At 36.7% G+C, this 17,327-nt stretch overlaps 1 protein-coding gene across 3 annotated transcripts in view; it reads left to right on the top strand.

Annotated features, from left to right (window-relative positions):
* The window catches only part of TMEM117 (transmembrane protein 117), a 231,914-nt gene that overhangs the window by 147,718 nt on the left and 66,869 nt on the right, over positions 1 to 17,327 (top strand). For all 3 annotated transcript variants that reach the window (XM_063323110.1, XM_063323108.1, XM_063323109.1), the window contains one exon: positions 7,211 to 7,308. In XM_063323110.1, the coding sequence (XP_063179180.1) occupies positions 7,211 to 7,308 (98 nt within the window). The remainder of the gene's footprint in view (positions 1 to 7,210; positions 7,309 to 17,327) is intronic.

The raw sequence follows: 17,327 nt of genomic DNA, 5'->3' as shown, positions 1-17,327 counted from the left end.
GGTTTAGAGTGAAGAGAAATAGGTACATCTTTACAACAGAACCTATTTTGAAACGAATTGCACCCCAGAAATGCCTTTAGTCTTTTCACTGACTATAAAAAGAATCTACATTGATCTAGACGCGTATGGCATACTTGCACCAAACTTGGCATGACTTCCGTCTCTGGCCTTTTACCAAACCCACCAAGCTCCCTAAAATAAGTAAAGCTCTCCTGCCGTGCCAGCCTAAGATGGAACTGAGCTGAATGCCTCAAATAAAAATCATGGAGTGGCTTTATGTCTCACGCTTTCTCTGTAATACATGATATTACCCAGTCCTCTGCTCCTGCATTTGTAACACTAATAAGGAAGCACTAAAGCAAGAAAAAATACCTTCTGAAACGTGGTGCCAATGGTCACATAAACAGCAAGTGCTTGCCACATGGCAGCTAGTATATTTTGTTGCACATATACAGTGATTTGTGTGCACAGTAGGGACTTGAAACATGGTAGGAAATGAGACGGTGTAGCTTAAATTTTTTTCACAGAAACCCTACTTCAGTTGTACAATTGCTCCTGAACAGTTATTTATATTTGTGAAGTGTCAAGTAATTTCCAGCTAAAAGGAAATTATTCTTTGGTTGTTTTTTTTTTTTTTTTCTGGTTTAGATGGTGTGTTGGTTTTTTTTTTTAAAAAAAAAAAAATACCAAAAAACCCACCCCAACTCCCCCAAAATTTATTCAGGAATTATTTCTGCAGGTATTGAAATTCAAAGTCTAATTTGCAGAATAACTTGAATAGACCTAAAATAATTGCAGACCAGATTTCTCCCTAACTCACCTTTTGATATTTAAAGAAGTTTTTCACCACAAATTGATTGTGGGCTAGACACTGGCTTTGTAGAGCATTCTGTCCTAACTCAATTTGGAAATTTAAAGGAGGTGCTGTCAGGGGTGACTTTTCTAAAGTTGAGCCTAAAGCATATATATTTTTAGGTGTTCCTGTCTTGCTGTTGAGTTCTTGTCCGTGCATGGATTGTGACTATGGCAGGAACTGCTACGATAATATTCAAAAACCAAATCAAGATCTGCTGGCTAAATGAGAAGTGGCTTTCTGCTTTCTCAGAGGGTGAAGAAATAAATTTGCATGTCTCAGTAAAGATGGCAATAATTAATATAAACCCTCTCAGTGTTTGTACTAAAGAAGTTCTTTAACTGGTTTTAGTGGAAGTCCAGATGTAAGACAGCGCACATGAGCAAATGCTGTGGATCAGGGGAATAATAGCTTATAAGAGCAACAGTCTGGAAACATTTTATTCGTGGGAAATGTGCAAATGCACAAAATAAATAATACTGGGGCTGTTGTGGAAGAAAAAAAAAGTGAACCATAATGATATTTATCATTCATATTGATCACTGAATTGTGACAGCAAAGTTTTTCAGGATTTACCTATTGTTAAAACAATACGTGTTGGTAAAACAAGAACAATGTGCTGGCTGTGCTAAAATGAGAAAAAAAATGAGAGAGTAGATTGAAGGGGCCATATTTTGTCTCTGTGATTGCTTTTGCTTTGAAAATGAAAATATAAAAAGAATTGCATACAATTAAATTGAAGGAGAAATAACACGAGCTTGATTGTTTTCGGAGTAGGAATGAAACTACGTTAGGAATTTTTGAAAATACAGAAAGCAGACAAAGCTATTTTAAAATCTAGCAGTGTATTTACAACTGGCAATTAATATTTAGCTTGAAAAATATCATCTCCCGTATACATCAGTAAGCCTAAGTACAGATATTTGTTGCATTTGTTTTCAAACGTTTACACATTTTGTGTATTCCAAAATGCAGCAGAGTTGATTAAAATAAATTATCAGTTATTTCTGAAGGATCTGTAACAAAGTTTTTGACACTTCTGCTCAACTGCCAAAACAATTTCATAATTAAAGGAGGCATTTCATATTATCATTGTGAAAGCCATGGAAGTGTTGAGGTATGATCCACAGAAGATAGTTTTCTCACAAACATCCAGATGAAAGAAGCATAAAAGCATTTTCCATATAGGTTACTTTTCTGCGTCAAGTGAACAGCTCTGCAGTTTTTAAATATCTCAAAGAAGATGAAGACAAAAAATGGTGGATAGAAACTTTTAATCACTGAATACTAAATGTTTCCATGGCTTGGTGTATGATTACCATGATGTAGTATAGCACTTAAAGACTGAGGTATGATAAAGAATTGATGTGTAGTTAGTGGGACACCTATATATAGCTCTTACCTAAAAGCATATAACAGCAAAGCGAAGGGAGCGTGTGCACTCAGCGGTATACGTTAGCTCTCACTCACTTAACACTGACTTCAGGAAACATACTTACTTTAACCTGATTTAACCCCACTCTCCAGAAAAAAAAAAAAAAAAAGGCAAAAAGTGTACTTTTCAGAAACACATAAGCAGTGTGGAGTCTTTGCAAAAGGTATCAAAGGGTTCTTTTGATGAGGAATGTTGTGCTGCATGAAACCAAATAACATGCATGCACCTGCCCTGGGAAACTGCCCTCGGACCTGCCCCGACACGGTGGCATCCTTACAATTTCTGAAAAATTTTGGAATTTATGATACTCATTCTTATCAATTAAATTCCTCAGCTGCAGGACTGAAAATAGTGTATCTTGTTTAAAGAGTTTGAGAAGCATGGAAAAGTGCTACTTATGAAATATTTAAAGGTTGAGTTTCAAATTAAATTAATTTAGTGCTGCTTATGAAGAGCTTTATGATTTAAAATAAGATATTTTGAAATTGTAAAATGATAAAAATAGAAAAAATTAACACTTATAATACTTGAGTCATGTAGACAGTGGTAGGTATATGTATTTTGCCAAATGCAGAGTTATTCAGGCTACTCCATTTTCCAGTAATAGCACCATGATGTCTTGTTCTCCTGGCTGAGTAGTTGCGTATGAACAACTTCTTTCTGATATAAGACGTTGGAGTTCTACTGTCCGTTAGACCTTTCACTGCTTACTACTGTATCAAAATAATAGAAAATATTTCAGAGTTCACCGTTTGGTTTGTAGTTCCAGGCTTTTCTTGTGGATCTTGGCTGCTTTTACATTCTGTTAAATTCTGGAGGGCTGCTCTTACCCTGTTTTGGTGATTTAAGTGTGAATAAAGCAATGAAAATCCTCCACTGGGGGTTGGTCTCCACATAATGAATGTTACAGCATGGAATACATCATGTCCTAGAGAGCTTGTCCAGAGTCCGTTTCTCTTTCAAGATACAGTTTCTGCAGTTGCTTATGTGGAGAACTGCTACCATGAAACTATTTGATGTACTTTTATACTCCTAGGTTTCTAAAATGCCATTTGGCAGATGAAAAGGCTTGGCCAGCAGCTCGTGTCGCATTAGTTTTCCAGGAATAATCCATTTGTGCTCTGAAAATGTTCCTGCTAGTGAAGAATTTGGAAGATACTTTGAAGGCATGACCAAAGTTTTAGGTCATTTACTTCCTTTTTTATAAGAAAGTTTCATTTGCAGTTAGCTTATTAACAGAAAAGATACTTAGCCTTACCTGAAACTCCCGCTGCAGCCATTGCCTCTGCTGGGAAGGGTGCTGTGATGTACAACGAAGCATCATTTGACATGACTGTCTAGGGAGGGGAGATCTAAAGTACGTGCAGAGCATCCTGAGCAATATGCTCAAAGAGCAACTACGTGGAAGGAGTAAATGATCCTTAAGGTGTCTCACTGCTTCACTTACTATATCTCAGGTATCTTAGGTATCTTACTGTTTCATTGGGGATTTTTTGAAGATTTTATGATTTCACTTTCTGCACTTGTCCGTGTAAGTTACTTGCTCTGAATATTACTTTGAATTCCAGGTTCTTTCTTCTATGCGATACAACATCGTTTTCCAAATTACTGTAGTATATCACATCAAAAGGAGCAATTTAATTTTCCGTAACAAAAATGGGAATCATAATATTTTGCTATTAATTTAATGATAGTAATACTCCTTTTTAAAAGCATTATAAGTTATCTTCATAGTTAATGAAAAATGAATAATATGAATAGTTAATAAAGTAATATTTTTATAGGGCAAAGTGAAATTAAAGATTCCATAATATATACAAGGCATACTAATTTTTAATGAAAATATTTTGCTGTGGCATTTGGGTAACTTAAAAAGTGAGACAATGTGTGTTATGCAGTTGTACTTCCGCATTTTAATACAGTGTAACAATTTCTCTCATGAGATACTAAATAAAATGAAAGAGCATACAGTCATTATATGCAGTGGCCACTCCTTTCTGAATTGAAGCAGTGTAATTAATTGATTAAAGTATATTGCATCTCTTAGTTCAAGAAAAAAAGTACATTACTTAATTACATTCTAAGTGGCTTTCCCTATTTTATCTTGATTATCTAAGATGCACACGTACAGAGAATTGCTGAAGTAATTATGTTTTCAAATATAGTCCAGTAAAATAGAGAGAAACGTTTGCTGGCCAGAAATTGCATTGTGAAATACAGAGAGAGAAAAAAATACACACTCATGCATTTCTTTATACTAAGTTGTGCAAATTAAATTAGAAATTTTTTTTATCTTTTTCTAAAAACATCATTCTAACAGCAGCAATGAGTTTTTGATGTTCCTATCTAAAACTTATTTGCAGTATGACAGTGTTGAGTGCTTTTCTTCTGTGAGCTGTTTTCCACAGTGACTGTCCTTGAGCAAACCAGAAAATGAATTTGATTTCTCTAATGCAAAACGTAATTGGATTTCTCTTTATGGAATGCATCCCTTTAATGACTGTCTCTGCTTCAGCCAATTTAGCTGCAACCGACCTGACATTGATCTGGTGATATGACTTTAAATAAATGCCAAAGCTGGGAGATGAAAGACCAACTGTCTGATATCAGAAAGAACATTTCCGGCCTTGTCTTGCCATTTTCCTCAGAAAATGTCTTCTTCTTGAATGTCATTCTTATGAAACATACTACTATAATAATTGGTCATAGAGCAGCAGATTGCATCCTTCTACCAAATATAATAAGTATTTCTCAGAAAGCGTCTGGAGAAAGTATTTTGAAAATTGAAGAAAACCTCTCAAAGTTCCTGTTCTTCCTTGTCTGTCGTGGTTTCAGCTGGGATAGAGTTAACTTTTTTATTAGCAGCTGGTATAGTGCTGTATTTTGGATTTGGGATGAGAAATACTTTTGATAGCACACTGGTGTTTTTAGTTGTTGCTAGGCAATCAGGGCCTTTTCTGCTCCTCACACTGCCCCATCAGCGAGCAGGCTGGAGGGCAAAAGAAGTCGGGAAGGGACGCAGCTGGGACAGCCGACCCCAACTGACCAAAGGGACCGTACCATGTGACGTCATGCTCAGTATATAAAGCTGGGGGAGGAAGGAAGGAGGGGGGACATTCGGAGTGATGGCGTTTGTCTTCCCAAGTAACCATGAGGTGTGATGGAGCCCTGCATTCCTGGAGATGGCTGAACACCTGCCTGCCGATGGGAAGCAGTGAATGAATTCCTTGTTTTGTTCTGCTTGTGTGCGCGGCTTTTGCTTTACCCATTAAACCATCTTTATCTCAACCCAGGAGTCTTTTCTCACTTTTACTCTTCTGATTCTCTCCCCCATCCGAACTGGGGGGAGTGAGCGAGCAGCTGTGTGGTTCTGGCGGCTGGCTGGGGTTAAACCACAACACTTGCAAATATTCATTACCATGTAGCCTCTTTCTAAGAAAAAAAAGTGGATTAAATCTTTACAGAGGTCTTGTTCAGCATTAAATATTTATCAAAATATTTATTTAGATAATTGGGATCTTATAAAAAATATCATAGCATGCTGATCTGAGAAAAGATTTACCTACGTAAAACAATTATTAAAGATGGTATTTTGGGGTATAATCTGTTCTTTCTTCAGACTAGGCTTAATTGAATCATAAGATCCTAGAAAGTGTTTTTCTATTTATTTAACATATTCCTTATCCTTTGGATCCTGCCCTTCAGGCTAATATGCTGAGCACTTTTAACCCCAAATGGACTTGGAACCAAAATTTAGAAATTGAATGTAGTTTATATATAGTTTTAATTTAATCACGGGGCATGTGTGTTCTTTTTGATAAACACTATTAATGTTGTTGATTGAAAGTGGTAGCTCACACTCTGGATGGTAAACTGGATTTTTAGAACCCTGTAAATCCAGATAAATGTAGTGTAAAATAAAAACAAGAAAGCCTAATTTCAGTCTGACGTTATTTCCTTCTGAAATCTTATTAAGAGTTATTTTCAGACTAATCAAAACAAGTACTAATTTTCCACTGTGTACTGATACCAATGACAGATAGTAAGAATTTGTTTTACTTTTCTGTATTTTGAAGCAGGTGCTCACGCCTATTTCCTTTATCTGTTCAATTATTTCTTAATCTTTACATATGGGTAAGTTTTCCACTCTTCTGGATCTTTTGCACAACAGAATTGATGAGTTTGCTGTAATGTAATTTTCGGTGCTTTTTAGTACACTTAACTTGAAGTAAATGGATATGAAAACATAGGTTCCCAAAGGTGGAAGCGCCTGAGGGTTATTCACCTCCCTCATTTAGCTGAAAGTAATTTTTAATACTTTTGTGTACCCAGAAGTACTGCATGCATATGAGTCTCTGGACAGAGAAACAGATGGTCTCTTTAGATAGGAATTATGAAAATGAGAATAAATATTTCATACTTTTTAAATTCTGTGCAAGTTTTAAGGGATTTTCGTGTCTCTAGTCCCAAGTGCGCTTTTCTTACTGATACCAGGAAGTGAGAGGAGACTATAAACAGCATATAGTGCTTAATTCCCAGGCTTGCACTCCCTGGCTGCAGTTCTGATTTCAAGAGTGGAAATTCTGCTGATGTTGCTCTCAGGGAAGTGAATCCCTTCTCCCAGAATGGACCAGGAAGCTTTGTAGTCATAGGGTAGTGTAGCTTATGTACTAGTTCTTCTCCTTGTTTTTGGATCTCCACAGGTTTCCTTGTTTCTCAAGGAGTTGCACGCACTTGTAGGGGCATAATATGTAGGCCAATATACTTTATCTTGATTGCAAGATTGCAAGTAACACCTACTGTCTAACTATTAGAACTATCAGAACTGAAGCATACATAAAAGAAAGTGTTCATAAACTCCGTGTCAGTACTTTCTTTGGTGACACCACTTTAACTGTGTATTATTTCTTCTTTCCCTATAGGTCACTGATATGATGCTTCAGGACAAACCTTACCCAGACTGGGGAAAGTCTGCCAGAGCTTTCTGGAAGAAGGGAAACATTAGGATCATTTTGTTCTGGTAGGAAAAGAGTATAAAATCAAATTATTGTAAATGAACCTTTTATAGAACATCCAAAAATATTGTCTTCTAATTGTGGCAGGAAGAGATAGAAATGGAATACATGGAAAAAAACAAAACTTGGTGTAACAAAAAATTAAACATTACAAAAGCTGTACCTGAGTGAACAGTTCCTAATCAAGATAGTTCATACAAAAATACAATTATAAAATTGATTTATACTGTTTCTTTTATTATATCTTTGATGCTGTTTATAACTAAGTTGCAAATTTTTTGCGATGTGTGGTAATGTTTAGATGTCCCATTGTCAGACCTTGTAATTAAGGTAAGTGGATAGGATATGTGAGTGTCTTTTTGTGACCTTGAAATTAATTATAGTGCTTCTTTGAATTAACACATGAATGGGATTTCAAATGGTGAGTCAGCCTCAGATTATTAAGAAAAATATTTGAAAATCAATGGGAAAAACTGCAAAGGGTAAGCGTTTATTTTGACCCCAAATGTAGCCTCTTCCAGGTAATTGTAACTGTTAAAACAGAAAATAAATTGTGGCAGGAAAAATGGAATATGGAAAATGTACAGTCTCAGAGGTGGCCTGAAGACCTTATAGCTAAAGATGAAAGAAGCTGCAAAGATTTTTTTCAACATCAGAAGCAGAAACCCTCATGAAAATATCATCAGACCTGCTGTTTTTTAAAGAGTAGATTTAGAAGGACTTGTTGCAGACAATTTGAAAGATTTATTTACATGGATTCTGCTACAGAAAATGCAATGAAATATCTATATTTATAAAGTCGTAAAAAAGAGATGTTATATTAAATTGAGGCAATTAAATGAAATAATAACAGGAATTTAAAGACTAAAAAGAAAGCAGAATCAGGTGTCTGACTGGCTACAAACAAGGTTTATAAGGAACTGAAGGGGCTGAGCTGGTGCAAATTTTATTATCACTTAATAGCCTATTGAAAAACTGAATGTTAAAATTTGGCTATTGTTTTGGGTTTGGTGCTGTTTTTTCAACAAACTAGAATTATCCTACTGGCCTCTAAGTCTTAGTTCAGTATTAGCTAAATGGATTGAATACATCATCAATAATAGAATTATGAGCAAAACTCTAGATTAAATTTTGCTAAAAGAAGCCAGGGTAGCTTTGCTGAAGGAAAACCTTCTCTGATCTCTTAGAACTCTTTGAACGTGTCATCAAAATAATGGATGAGGAAGAAATGCTTGATCTAATTTATTTGGACTTTCAAAAGGCTTTTGACAAAGTTCTTTGCTGAAGGCAATTAAGAAACCTAGTAAGCCCCATGGAGTGTGCTGAGCATTTAGGGATCATCTCAGAAATGTTCAATGAAAGATATAAATAAAATAATAATTTTCTGCTCTGTTGATAAGACAGAGGAGTCCTGATATTTAATGTTGGAAGTAGTATTCATTATTTGTATACACTATATATATTGGTGACATGACAAAATTTAAAGATGTAGTGAATAATTTGACAGATGCTAGCATGGAAGGGGGATCTTAGAAAGCTAGATGGAAAAATTAACAATTGAAAAGTTTGAGTTATGGAGCAGAGTGGGTGGGGGCTCAAACAGCTCCTTGTCAGCATTGTGGGACGTGCAGAGGAAGATTCTCTCAGTGTGGCGGGGTGGGCAAAAAGGTAAAGCACATGAATGAAAACATCCTCAGACAGGTAACAAGTGGGCTAGCAATGATTCCAGCATCATTTGGTTAAGTCAGCGAAAAGCTCAGGCTAGAACATCATTGATTTTTTTTACCCTTGTCTGAAGAATAGCCTTGTCTCAAAGACCGGAAAGGAGATTAATTAAGAGTCAAGGAAAAGCTTAGTTACACTAAAAGACTGGAAGAATGGAAAAAAGGGTTAAAAGCAAGGTGATATGATAGGGAGATTTCAAATTTACGTGCCAGAGAGGGAGAACAATAAAACACTATTAAAAGTGCTTCAGTATTGTTGTGAGAGAAGTTTTGACTTCTTGCAATCTGAAATGTTATAAATCCATATTTTCTTTCAAATGTTCACATTAACAAACCCAACCAAAATTTTAAAATGGAGATAAAGTTAAAAATGATGGTTCTTTTCATGCATGATTCTTATACTAAAGATTGTGTTTAATGGGGATTTCAAAACGTAAAAGGTGACATAAATGCTTTTATTTTTAGCTTTAAACAGTGAAGTAAAATAGCCCTGGGCAACAGACTACATTCTGTAGAGACATTATTTAGATAGTGCACATTAGACATCAGTAAGAGTGGACTTTTTTTCCCCCTAATAAGTAGGAAAAACAGAGGGGGGAGTTAAAGTATTGATAATTTTTTGTATGATAATGTGGGGTAGTTGAATTTCATTTGTTGTTGCTTAAGCAGTGTGATGTGAGCAGCCTCATTTCTGAAATGTCCTAAATGAATCATCCTCAATAGTATGTCCTACACACATCCTGGTATGCCAAAATCCTTTTCTTCAGCACATTTCCTAGTGACACACCTGTTTAGCAGAGATAGTGTAATACAGTGCACTGTATTTTAATTATTCCAAATACGAGGTATGTGATGCAGAGTTTAAAGTGGTTGATGAAACAAAAATTGTAGGTACACACTGGACTTGTTTTTCTGTTAACTTCATTTTTATTTTTGAGTTTACTTTGTAAAATTAGAAAACATCTATAAACATACCAAAGACAGATGGATTGTCATGGGGATGAAGGCACCGTCCACTTGTTTGTAACAGTTGATCATGTGACTGCTTTGTGTTTCTCGTTTGGAAATGTTTTCGGTTCTCCAATACGACTAATTAGGAAAGGTTTTTATTTAGCTTATCATCTCCTGTTTTAAATCATTCCCGGGAAACATCGTCAACAACCGGTTGTTGGTTGATCCTGAGGATTCTGGCTGCCTTTCGAATGTCTTCACAATATAATTCTTCCATGAACAGCTCAGCTAGCTCAAAAATGTCCATTAGCAATTTGTTTTTGTGTAGCCCATCACTAAGGAGTTCATTGAAGTGCTTTCTGCTGTTTTTTACAGTGGTGGGTTGAGGGTTTTTTGATAGAAAGGTCTCCATTTTTGTTGTTTCCAGCTCTGCTAATTGGCTACTTCCACCATCCAGAGGCCCCTTTGTATAATGCTGTTGCGGCATGTGTTACATTGCATAGGCATGCAGTGCAAATACAAACACACTTTCTTCCAGATTTAAGAAAGCATATCACCAAGACGGCTTTTAGAAAGCAATGACGTATCTGGAAGCCCGGTGGAATTACTGGGATGGTGCAGACTTGTTTGTGGGTTACAAAAGAAAGATACCCACAGGGACTTAAATATCCGCACCATCTGGCAGTCAGATGAGGCTGTGGTAGAGAGACAACTGCCTCCAGTGCTCTGTGGTTACTGTCACTATTGCAAAGTTACAAGCACGAATGGAAATAAGCTGATTTATATTTTTGGCTATGTTGATAATTTGGCTGTTTTAGGAGAGACAAATTATACATGACATGTGAGGATTGGCATTTGAAAGGAAAAAAGATTGTTAAATTAGGCCAAATACAGATCTTGGACAAGACTAATGACGAGCCAATAGCAGTAGCTAGTGATAAGTTAAATAAATAGGACAGTATAGAACAGTAGCTATTTTTAATGTTGGATATTAGAGGAAGCAGACAGAGAAGTACAATGTGAGAAGACTGGCTATTTCGCAAATAATTTTTTTCTTCCCCTGTAACACTGAGTAAGTCCAACCTGGACTAAAAGTCTCTTTTGTTGAGACAAAAGGAAGACAAATAAATACATTAAAAATTAAATACAACAGGAAGAGAAAAATGTTAAGAGAGTTCATGAAAAATTTCTTAAAACAAATCTAGTAAGTGGTTATGGGATGTCTGTTTTTGTAGTATTTATAGTATTTTTCCAAGTGAAAAAACCTGTGCAATATTGAACTTTGTAGATGGTACCCCGAGGTTTGCTGAGAGCATTATGCTCTTACACATCTGCACAGGAGCGAGCTCTCACAAGGAGTACGTACAGGTGACATTGCTAAAGGCAGTGCATACTAATGTCCCAGTATGTGCTCAGGTTATATAGTTGTCGCCCATATTAACATACAGGTCTCTGACACCAAGGCCGGTGGTTAACCTCTGCCTAGTTTGTGCCTGAAATGACACAATCTCCTGTTATAATGTCTTCCGCAGTGGACCGCCACATCCAGTGAGGAATCAAGCGTGGTAGTTACGAGTACAATCCCCAGGACATCATCTGCGCGTGTAGTTTGGTTAGTAGAGACAAGACCCGAAAACTCTCTCTTGACAAACTGTTCCAATATTAATTGTCCACAAAACTTTCCTAATGGAGGATGGGGAGAATTATAATGAGCAAGACATAAAGAGTTCTTCATGTGAACTTTTAGCTATGGGGAAAAGGAGAACACCAACAAAAAGAAACAAGATTACTAGAAGAGAAGAGCTTCTGAGGTCTGTGTAACTAGGAAAGAGAAAATTGATATTCAAAGGTAGATTATCAAAATGGGGGAGTGTAGCGATAACAGTGGATTGTGCAGCTGAATATTGATTACAGACAGGGCGACAGAATAATATATACAAGCTGAACGTTTGAATATGCAAGCAGCAGACTGGAATCCATTTCCGTGCTGTCCCTGGCTAGACATTCATTGTATATGTACACAATGATCAGTCTTCGTTGGTACAATAATGTGTCTTTGACATGGGAGTCTTGTCTGAAATAATACAAAGCACGTACCAACACGGGGAAGAAATAAAGTAATAAGGAGAATTGTAAATTTGTGATTCACTATGTTTGCTGTGTTTGACCTTACAAACTAAATAATCTTCTTTTAGGATGTATTCCATAAGCTCTCTCTAGCTTTCTTTAATAAAAAACAAAACTACGCATGCTCAGAAATGTGTGTTAGTAATCACAGTACTTTGATTCAGCAAGTTGGTAATATAGGTTTAAAAGCTTTTATTCAAATTAATTGTTCAGAGTTGCTACAGAGTACTAATTCATGTACATATGTCATATTTATAGAGGATGTGTTAAGGATGGGTTTGTGTAAGATTCTTAATTGGACAATATTTTGTACCCTGGAAGCAGAGGAAGCTTCCTTATGAGATAAATAGCCACGTCTCCCACACAGAAATAAACCATAGTTTCTTTAGCAGATTTTCTACTATGCACCTATTTGAGTGTTTGGTTTGATAAGTTATATTTCCATATTCTATGCTTTCATAGTCAAGATGATAAATGCATACTGGACATTTATGTTCTTTTCACATATATGAATGTCATTCACACATTTGTTACGAAAGACAGCTTCTTCAAACATCCATTCTTTTCATTATAGGCTGCACTGAGAAAAACTAATTAGACATTATAGCTTTTACAAACTCAATTCTATATTAACCCAAACAAAACCAACCTTTCATTAAGTTTGAGTAAAGGTTTTTGTGATGTAGTCACACAAATACAACTGCATGAAACAACAAAATAATTATATATATAATATACATGCATATAGATACACATACATTATTCTCTCCCTATTTTGGAGGTTTTTTAAGTTCATCCATTCATTCTTTCATATTTTGATATTTTGCCTTGGGATAAGATACTGACTACGGAACTGAAATCTGGAATCATCTAGAAGGAGAGGCAGATTTCCTGGTAAATAGTATAAATAGTGTAAATAGTATAGACAGTATAAATAGCCTAAATATAAAGAACAGAAAAATATTTGACAATATTATTGCTTCTAGTAAATCTTTGATTCTCATAACTTCCATTTGGAATCTGGGTAAGGAAGACAATAAATAAATTCCTTACTATTTCCTTTTTTGTCTCAATACAAAATATTCACTAAGGTACTCCATAGAGGATTTACACTGAGTAATCTGACTACTAATGTGGGCAGACATTGTTAAATATATTCTGAGAGTATAAAACTGTCCATGAATAGTAATTGTTTCATTTAGTCTGGTAGTCAAGAAGTAACAGATGATTACCATTTGTCAAGAGATGACTAAAATGTTTTTGATAGCATTTATTTAATTTCTGTGCTGGGTATTACTGGTAAACTATGCTGTAAGATTGCAGTTAATTCACATGAAAAAAATGTTGAAAATAAATGATCATAATCCGGACCACTGGACTTTCTTTCCTAGAAATGGTAGTTGTTTAAGGTTTCTACCTGTTTTTAGTTTTCATTTAAACATCCAATACTATATTACCTGAAAATACAGTATTAACTAAAATATTTGTTCAGAAGTTTTTTGTTCAAACCTAAGTTTGATCCCGTACAAACTCTCTCGTTCATGTCTTAAGGAATATTTTTCCGTTTTGATAGCAAAGTGCTTTTACACTGTCTAGTATGGAAAACTAGGAGTGGTGAAGTCTCACCAGAACGGTTCAAGCTTGACAACCACATGAGTGAGGCCCATTTTGGGGACCTCTTTCTCTGCTGCCTTCCCCCAGCTCCTCAGTGCATGAAGACCACAGTGTCAGTAATTCAGTCTCCCATCAATTTGCTCTCCCCAGCAAGCACTTGTTTTCAGCTGGAAATGTTACTCAGTCCTCTAAGATGCTTCTGCCTCCCCGTTGATTTGCACTACAGGCAGTAACTCCAGCCCCTGGCTGAACACATCTGGGAAGTGCAGTCGGTCTGTGGGCCACCCATGTGGCCACAGGGAGGATGTTATTTGAGGACTAGTAATGCACTGCAAGAGAGGTAGATGCTTTGCATGACATTACTTATATATGAGCAGAGAGAACATATCCATATGTGAGGGAGCGCGTGTGAAAGTCTCCCATCTGTCTCACCTATCAAGGAAGAAATTCGTATCTTGCCTCTGCCAGTCTGTATTTGGAAAGGCTGCATCATGCATTTCTCCCACTCTATTTGTGATAGGAAGAATGGTGAGACAAATCATTCCTCATCCCACTTTTCTTCTCAGAAGGAAAAGCGTTCGAGGGAGACAAAATCAAGCTTAGGGAGCTTTGAGATCTCAGATTTTTAAAAAATACTATTATTGTGAGATCACTTTAGCCTGATCAGGTTTGTTATTTGTCTTGCTCAAGTTACTTAAAATGGTCCCATCCTATTTATTTTTTTCTGATGGAGACTCCTACAGATCAAACAAAAACATATGTTCTTTCTTATGTGGGTTGGCAGAGAGGGAGAGTGACCGTATCGTGGTAGCTTTCCTCTCACCCACATGCACATCCACATCCACACCCACAACCACACACTTGGGGCAGCAATAGAGGGGAGGGAGGGAGCTCCTAACACCCCTGCACAAACACCATTGCCCTGGGAAGTTCTAGTGTGGAAGCATTTCATGTCCTGGGTGGTAAAAAAAGATTCATAGACGAACGTGGCTGAAAGATAGTTATATTGAAGAGAGAAAAGGATCGCCCGTTAGCTACAGTGGGGTTCAGGATTGGACCCGTAGACTTGAGTTTCACTTTTGATTTGTCTTTAAATTCTTTGAGTACAGTCCTGAGTCTTTCTTTAAATTCTGTAGTACATATGTATTTTACAGCATATCTTTTCAGTTCCTCAGCCTGTTTAAGCTTTTTGAGTTATATTTGGTATCTACTTGGAATTCAATAGCTGATAGCCTGTTAGAAAAAGAGGCTGGTTTTATTCCTACATAATTGCTAGATGCCTAAGTATAGCCCCCGTAATTGGATGGATATGGCAACCCATCTTCACCTCTTTTAAAAAGTACGTTTTATTCTATCCCTGTTAGTGAGCAAGAGATACATCACGAACAGTTACTAAAAATATTTTATCCAATGTGTAGCTTTAATAAAACTTCTTAAAGTGCAGTGTCTGCAATGTTTCAGTAATAACAGTCCTTCCAAATGAAAATACTTTTACATTCTATGACAAAAACTGGAAAGCTGAAATTCTTAGACAAAAATTTTCCTTAGCAGGTTTCAAAAGTTCTTTTCTTTGAAATAGGCAGCTGCAATCCTCAGTTCAGGCACAGAGCCAGTGTAGAAGGGATGTTGCAGCAAGTCCTCTTTTAGCACCTTCTCTCTGCTTTCCACAGAGTTTTTGCTGAGCAGGAGACACCTCTGCCTCCACTCAGGCCCCGGGAAAGATTTTCCAGAAGCACAGAATAACTGATGTGGTTGCTTGTTCTGTCGGTGCCCTCTTTCTGCTTAAGTGCTTTCCCTTCCTTCCTCTTCCACGGTATAAATCCATGTGTTATTAGCAAAAACATCTTTTTCTATCTTTAGCATTTACAGCTAGCCTAGACCTCAATCTAGGTCCACTGTAAAAGCAGGATGAGTATAGCTGTCAGATAATATGCATTATGTGATCATGTAGGCAGAAAAAAATGCTGAAAGTGAAATTATAGCAATATATAATTGGATAATTGTGACAGCCACCCCAAGATAGAAGTTCCGAGTATGGCAATTAGATCAGCATGCACACTGTGGACTGTTACTCAACGGCAGAAGGATACATTTCAGATTATCGAGGCAGAAATTCATTGCCTTGCATGCTTGCATGAGTGTGCAGAGGCCTGGCAAAATCATAGCCCAAAAAGTGGTCAATTTGACTTGAACTCAAGTCGCTTTGGGGAAGCTTTAAAGAATCCATCACGCAAAGACGTGCTGCGTGGAGAAGATGCTGCCTCAGCCAGTGCTTTTGTGCAAGATGTGAACTCTGAAAGCCCACAGAGTTCCATGGAGATCAGAAAATAAGTGCTTCAGCTGCTCGTGCTCACAGGCAGAGTTCGTAGACTTTGTCATGGCCAGATTCCAAAAATCAATTCAGTTTTGTAAAATAAATGTGATGATTAAAGCAATTAGATTATTTCCCTTCCTGGAATGCTGGAGTACTTTTTTAAAATTGTATTTCTTTGTAATGGCATGTTTAAATTTGTGCCTTAGAACTTGCTGATGTACTTAGCTGAACTCCTGACTCATCATCTTTCTCATATTCCCATATTTCCCATAAATACTGAGTATTTACACATTCTGGACTGGAAAGCCCATAGGAATACACAGAACTACAAACTTTGTTTATCATGGCGAAGACTGCAAGAAATTCTGATCATTTCAAGTGTTCTTTGGCATTCAGATCCTCAGGAAGGAGCCATTCTGAAACTGAGTTGTGCCCAGGGAAAATCAGTTTGGAAACTGTCTGGTTTTAGGGTCTGCGGATTTCACGTGTAACTAACTGGAAGCACCAGTGCAGGGAAGCTGGTCCACGGATGCCAACAGGATTGTTCAACAGTGGGGACTGAGAATGCTCTCCCTGGGGACACGTTGGATGAGCTCTAAGTCTTCCACTGGTTTCAGGAGGATGTAGCAGTTGCCATCCATTGAGCACCTGATTTTAAGTTTTATTCCTGTTGATTTTCTGATAGTCCTTGATGACATGACTTCTGCTGTGCCTTGAGCATCAACAGAATTTTGCAAATAGAATTTACCAAAACTATCTCCACTGTATCAACCCATTCTGCTGGTGCAAACAGGCAAATAGACTAATGGTGGTTCCAGTAAAATCACTGGTTAAGGTCCAAACTGCTGCACGAGACTCAAAAGTGGCTATGCTGATGCTGAGTTACTTTCTAACTGGTGATGCTTTAAAAGAAGGAAAAAAATAGCTTGTTACATCGAAATTCAGTTGGATTTGGGCTGACTTATTTAGTTATTTAGGGCTAACAAAAAAAGGATGAGGCTCTGTCTTGGATAATGCCTGGTGGAGCAGGTGCTTATTTTTTTATTATTATTATTAATAACAATAACAACAACAACAATGATGATATTATTATTATTAATAATAATATCATCATTGTTGTTGTTGTTATTGTTATTGTCATTTAAATGCTGCCATAAACCATCCCCTGTCCCATTTTGTCCCCTTCATATTATTATACCTCATGGCCACTATCAGAATAGAGCCATTTCAATAAAAATGAAAACTTAATTAAAACTAATGTTTCAAGATGTGCTTAACACAACTATAAATATGA

This window comes from Chroicocephalus ridibundus, chromosome 1 (genome assembly GCF_963924245.1).
Source record: "Chroicocephalus ridibundus chromosome 1, bChrRid1.1, whole genome shotgun sequence".
Classification (NCBI taxonomy): domain Eukaryota; kingdom Metazoa; phylum Chordata; class Aves; order Charadriiformes; family Laridae; genus Chroicocephalus; species Chroicocephalus ridibundus.
This window is presented reverse-complemented; position numbering and strand designations above follow the sequence as displayed.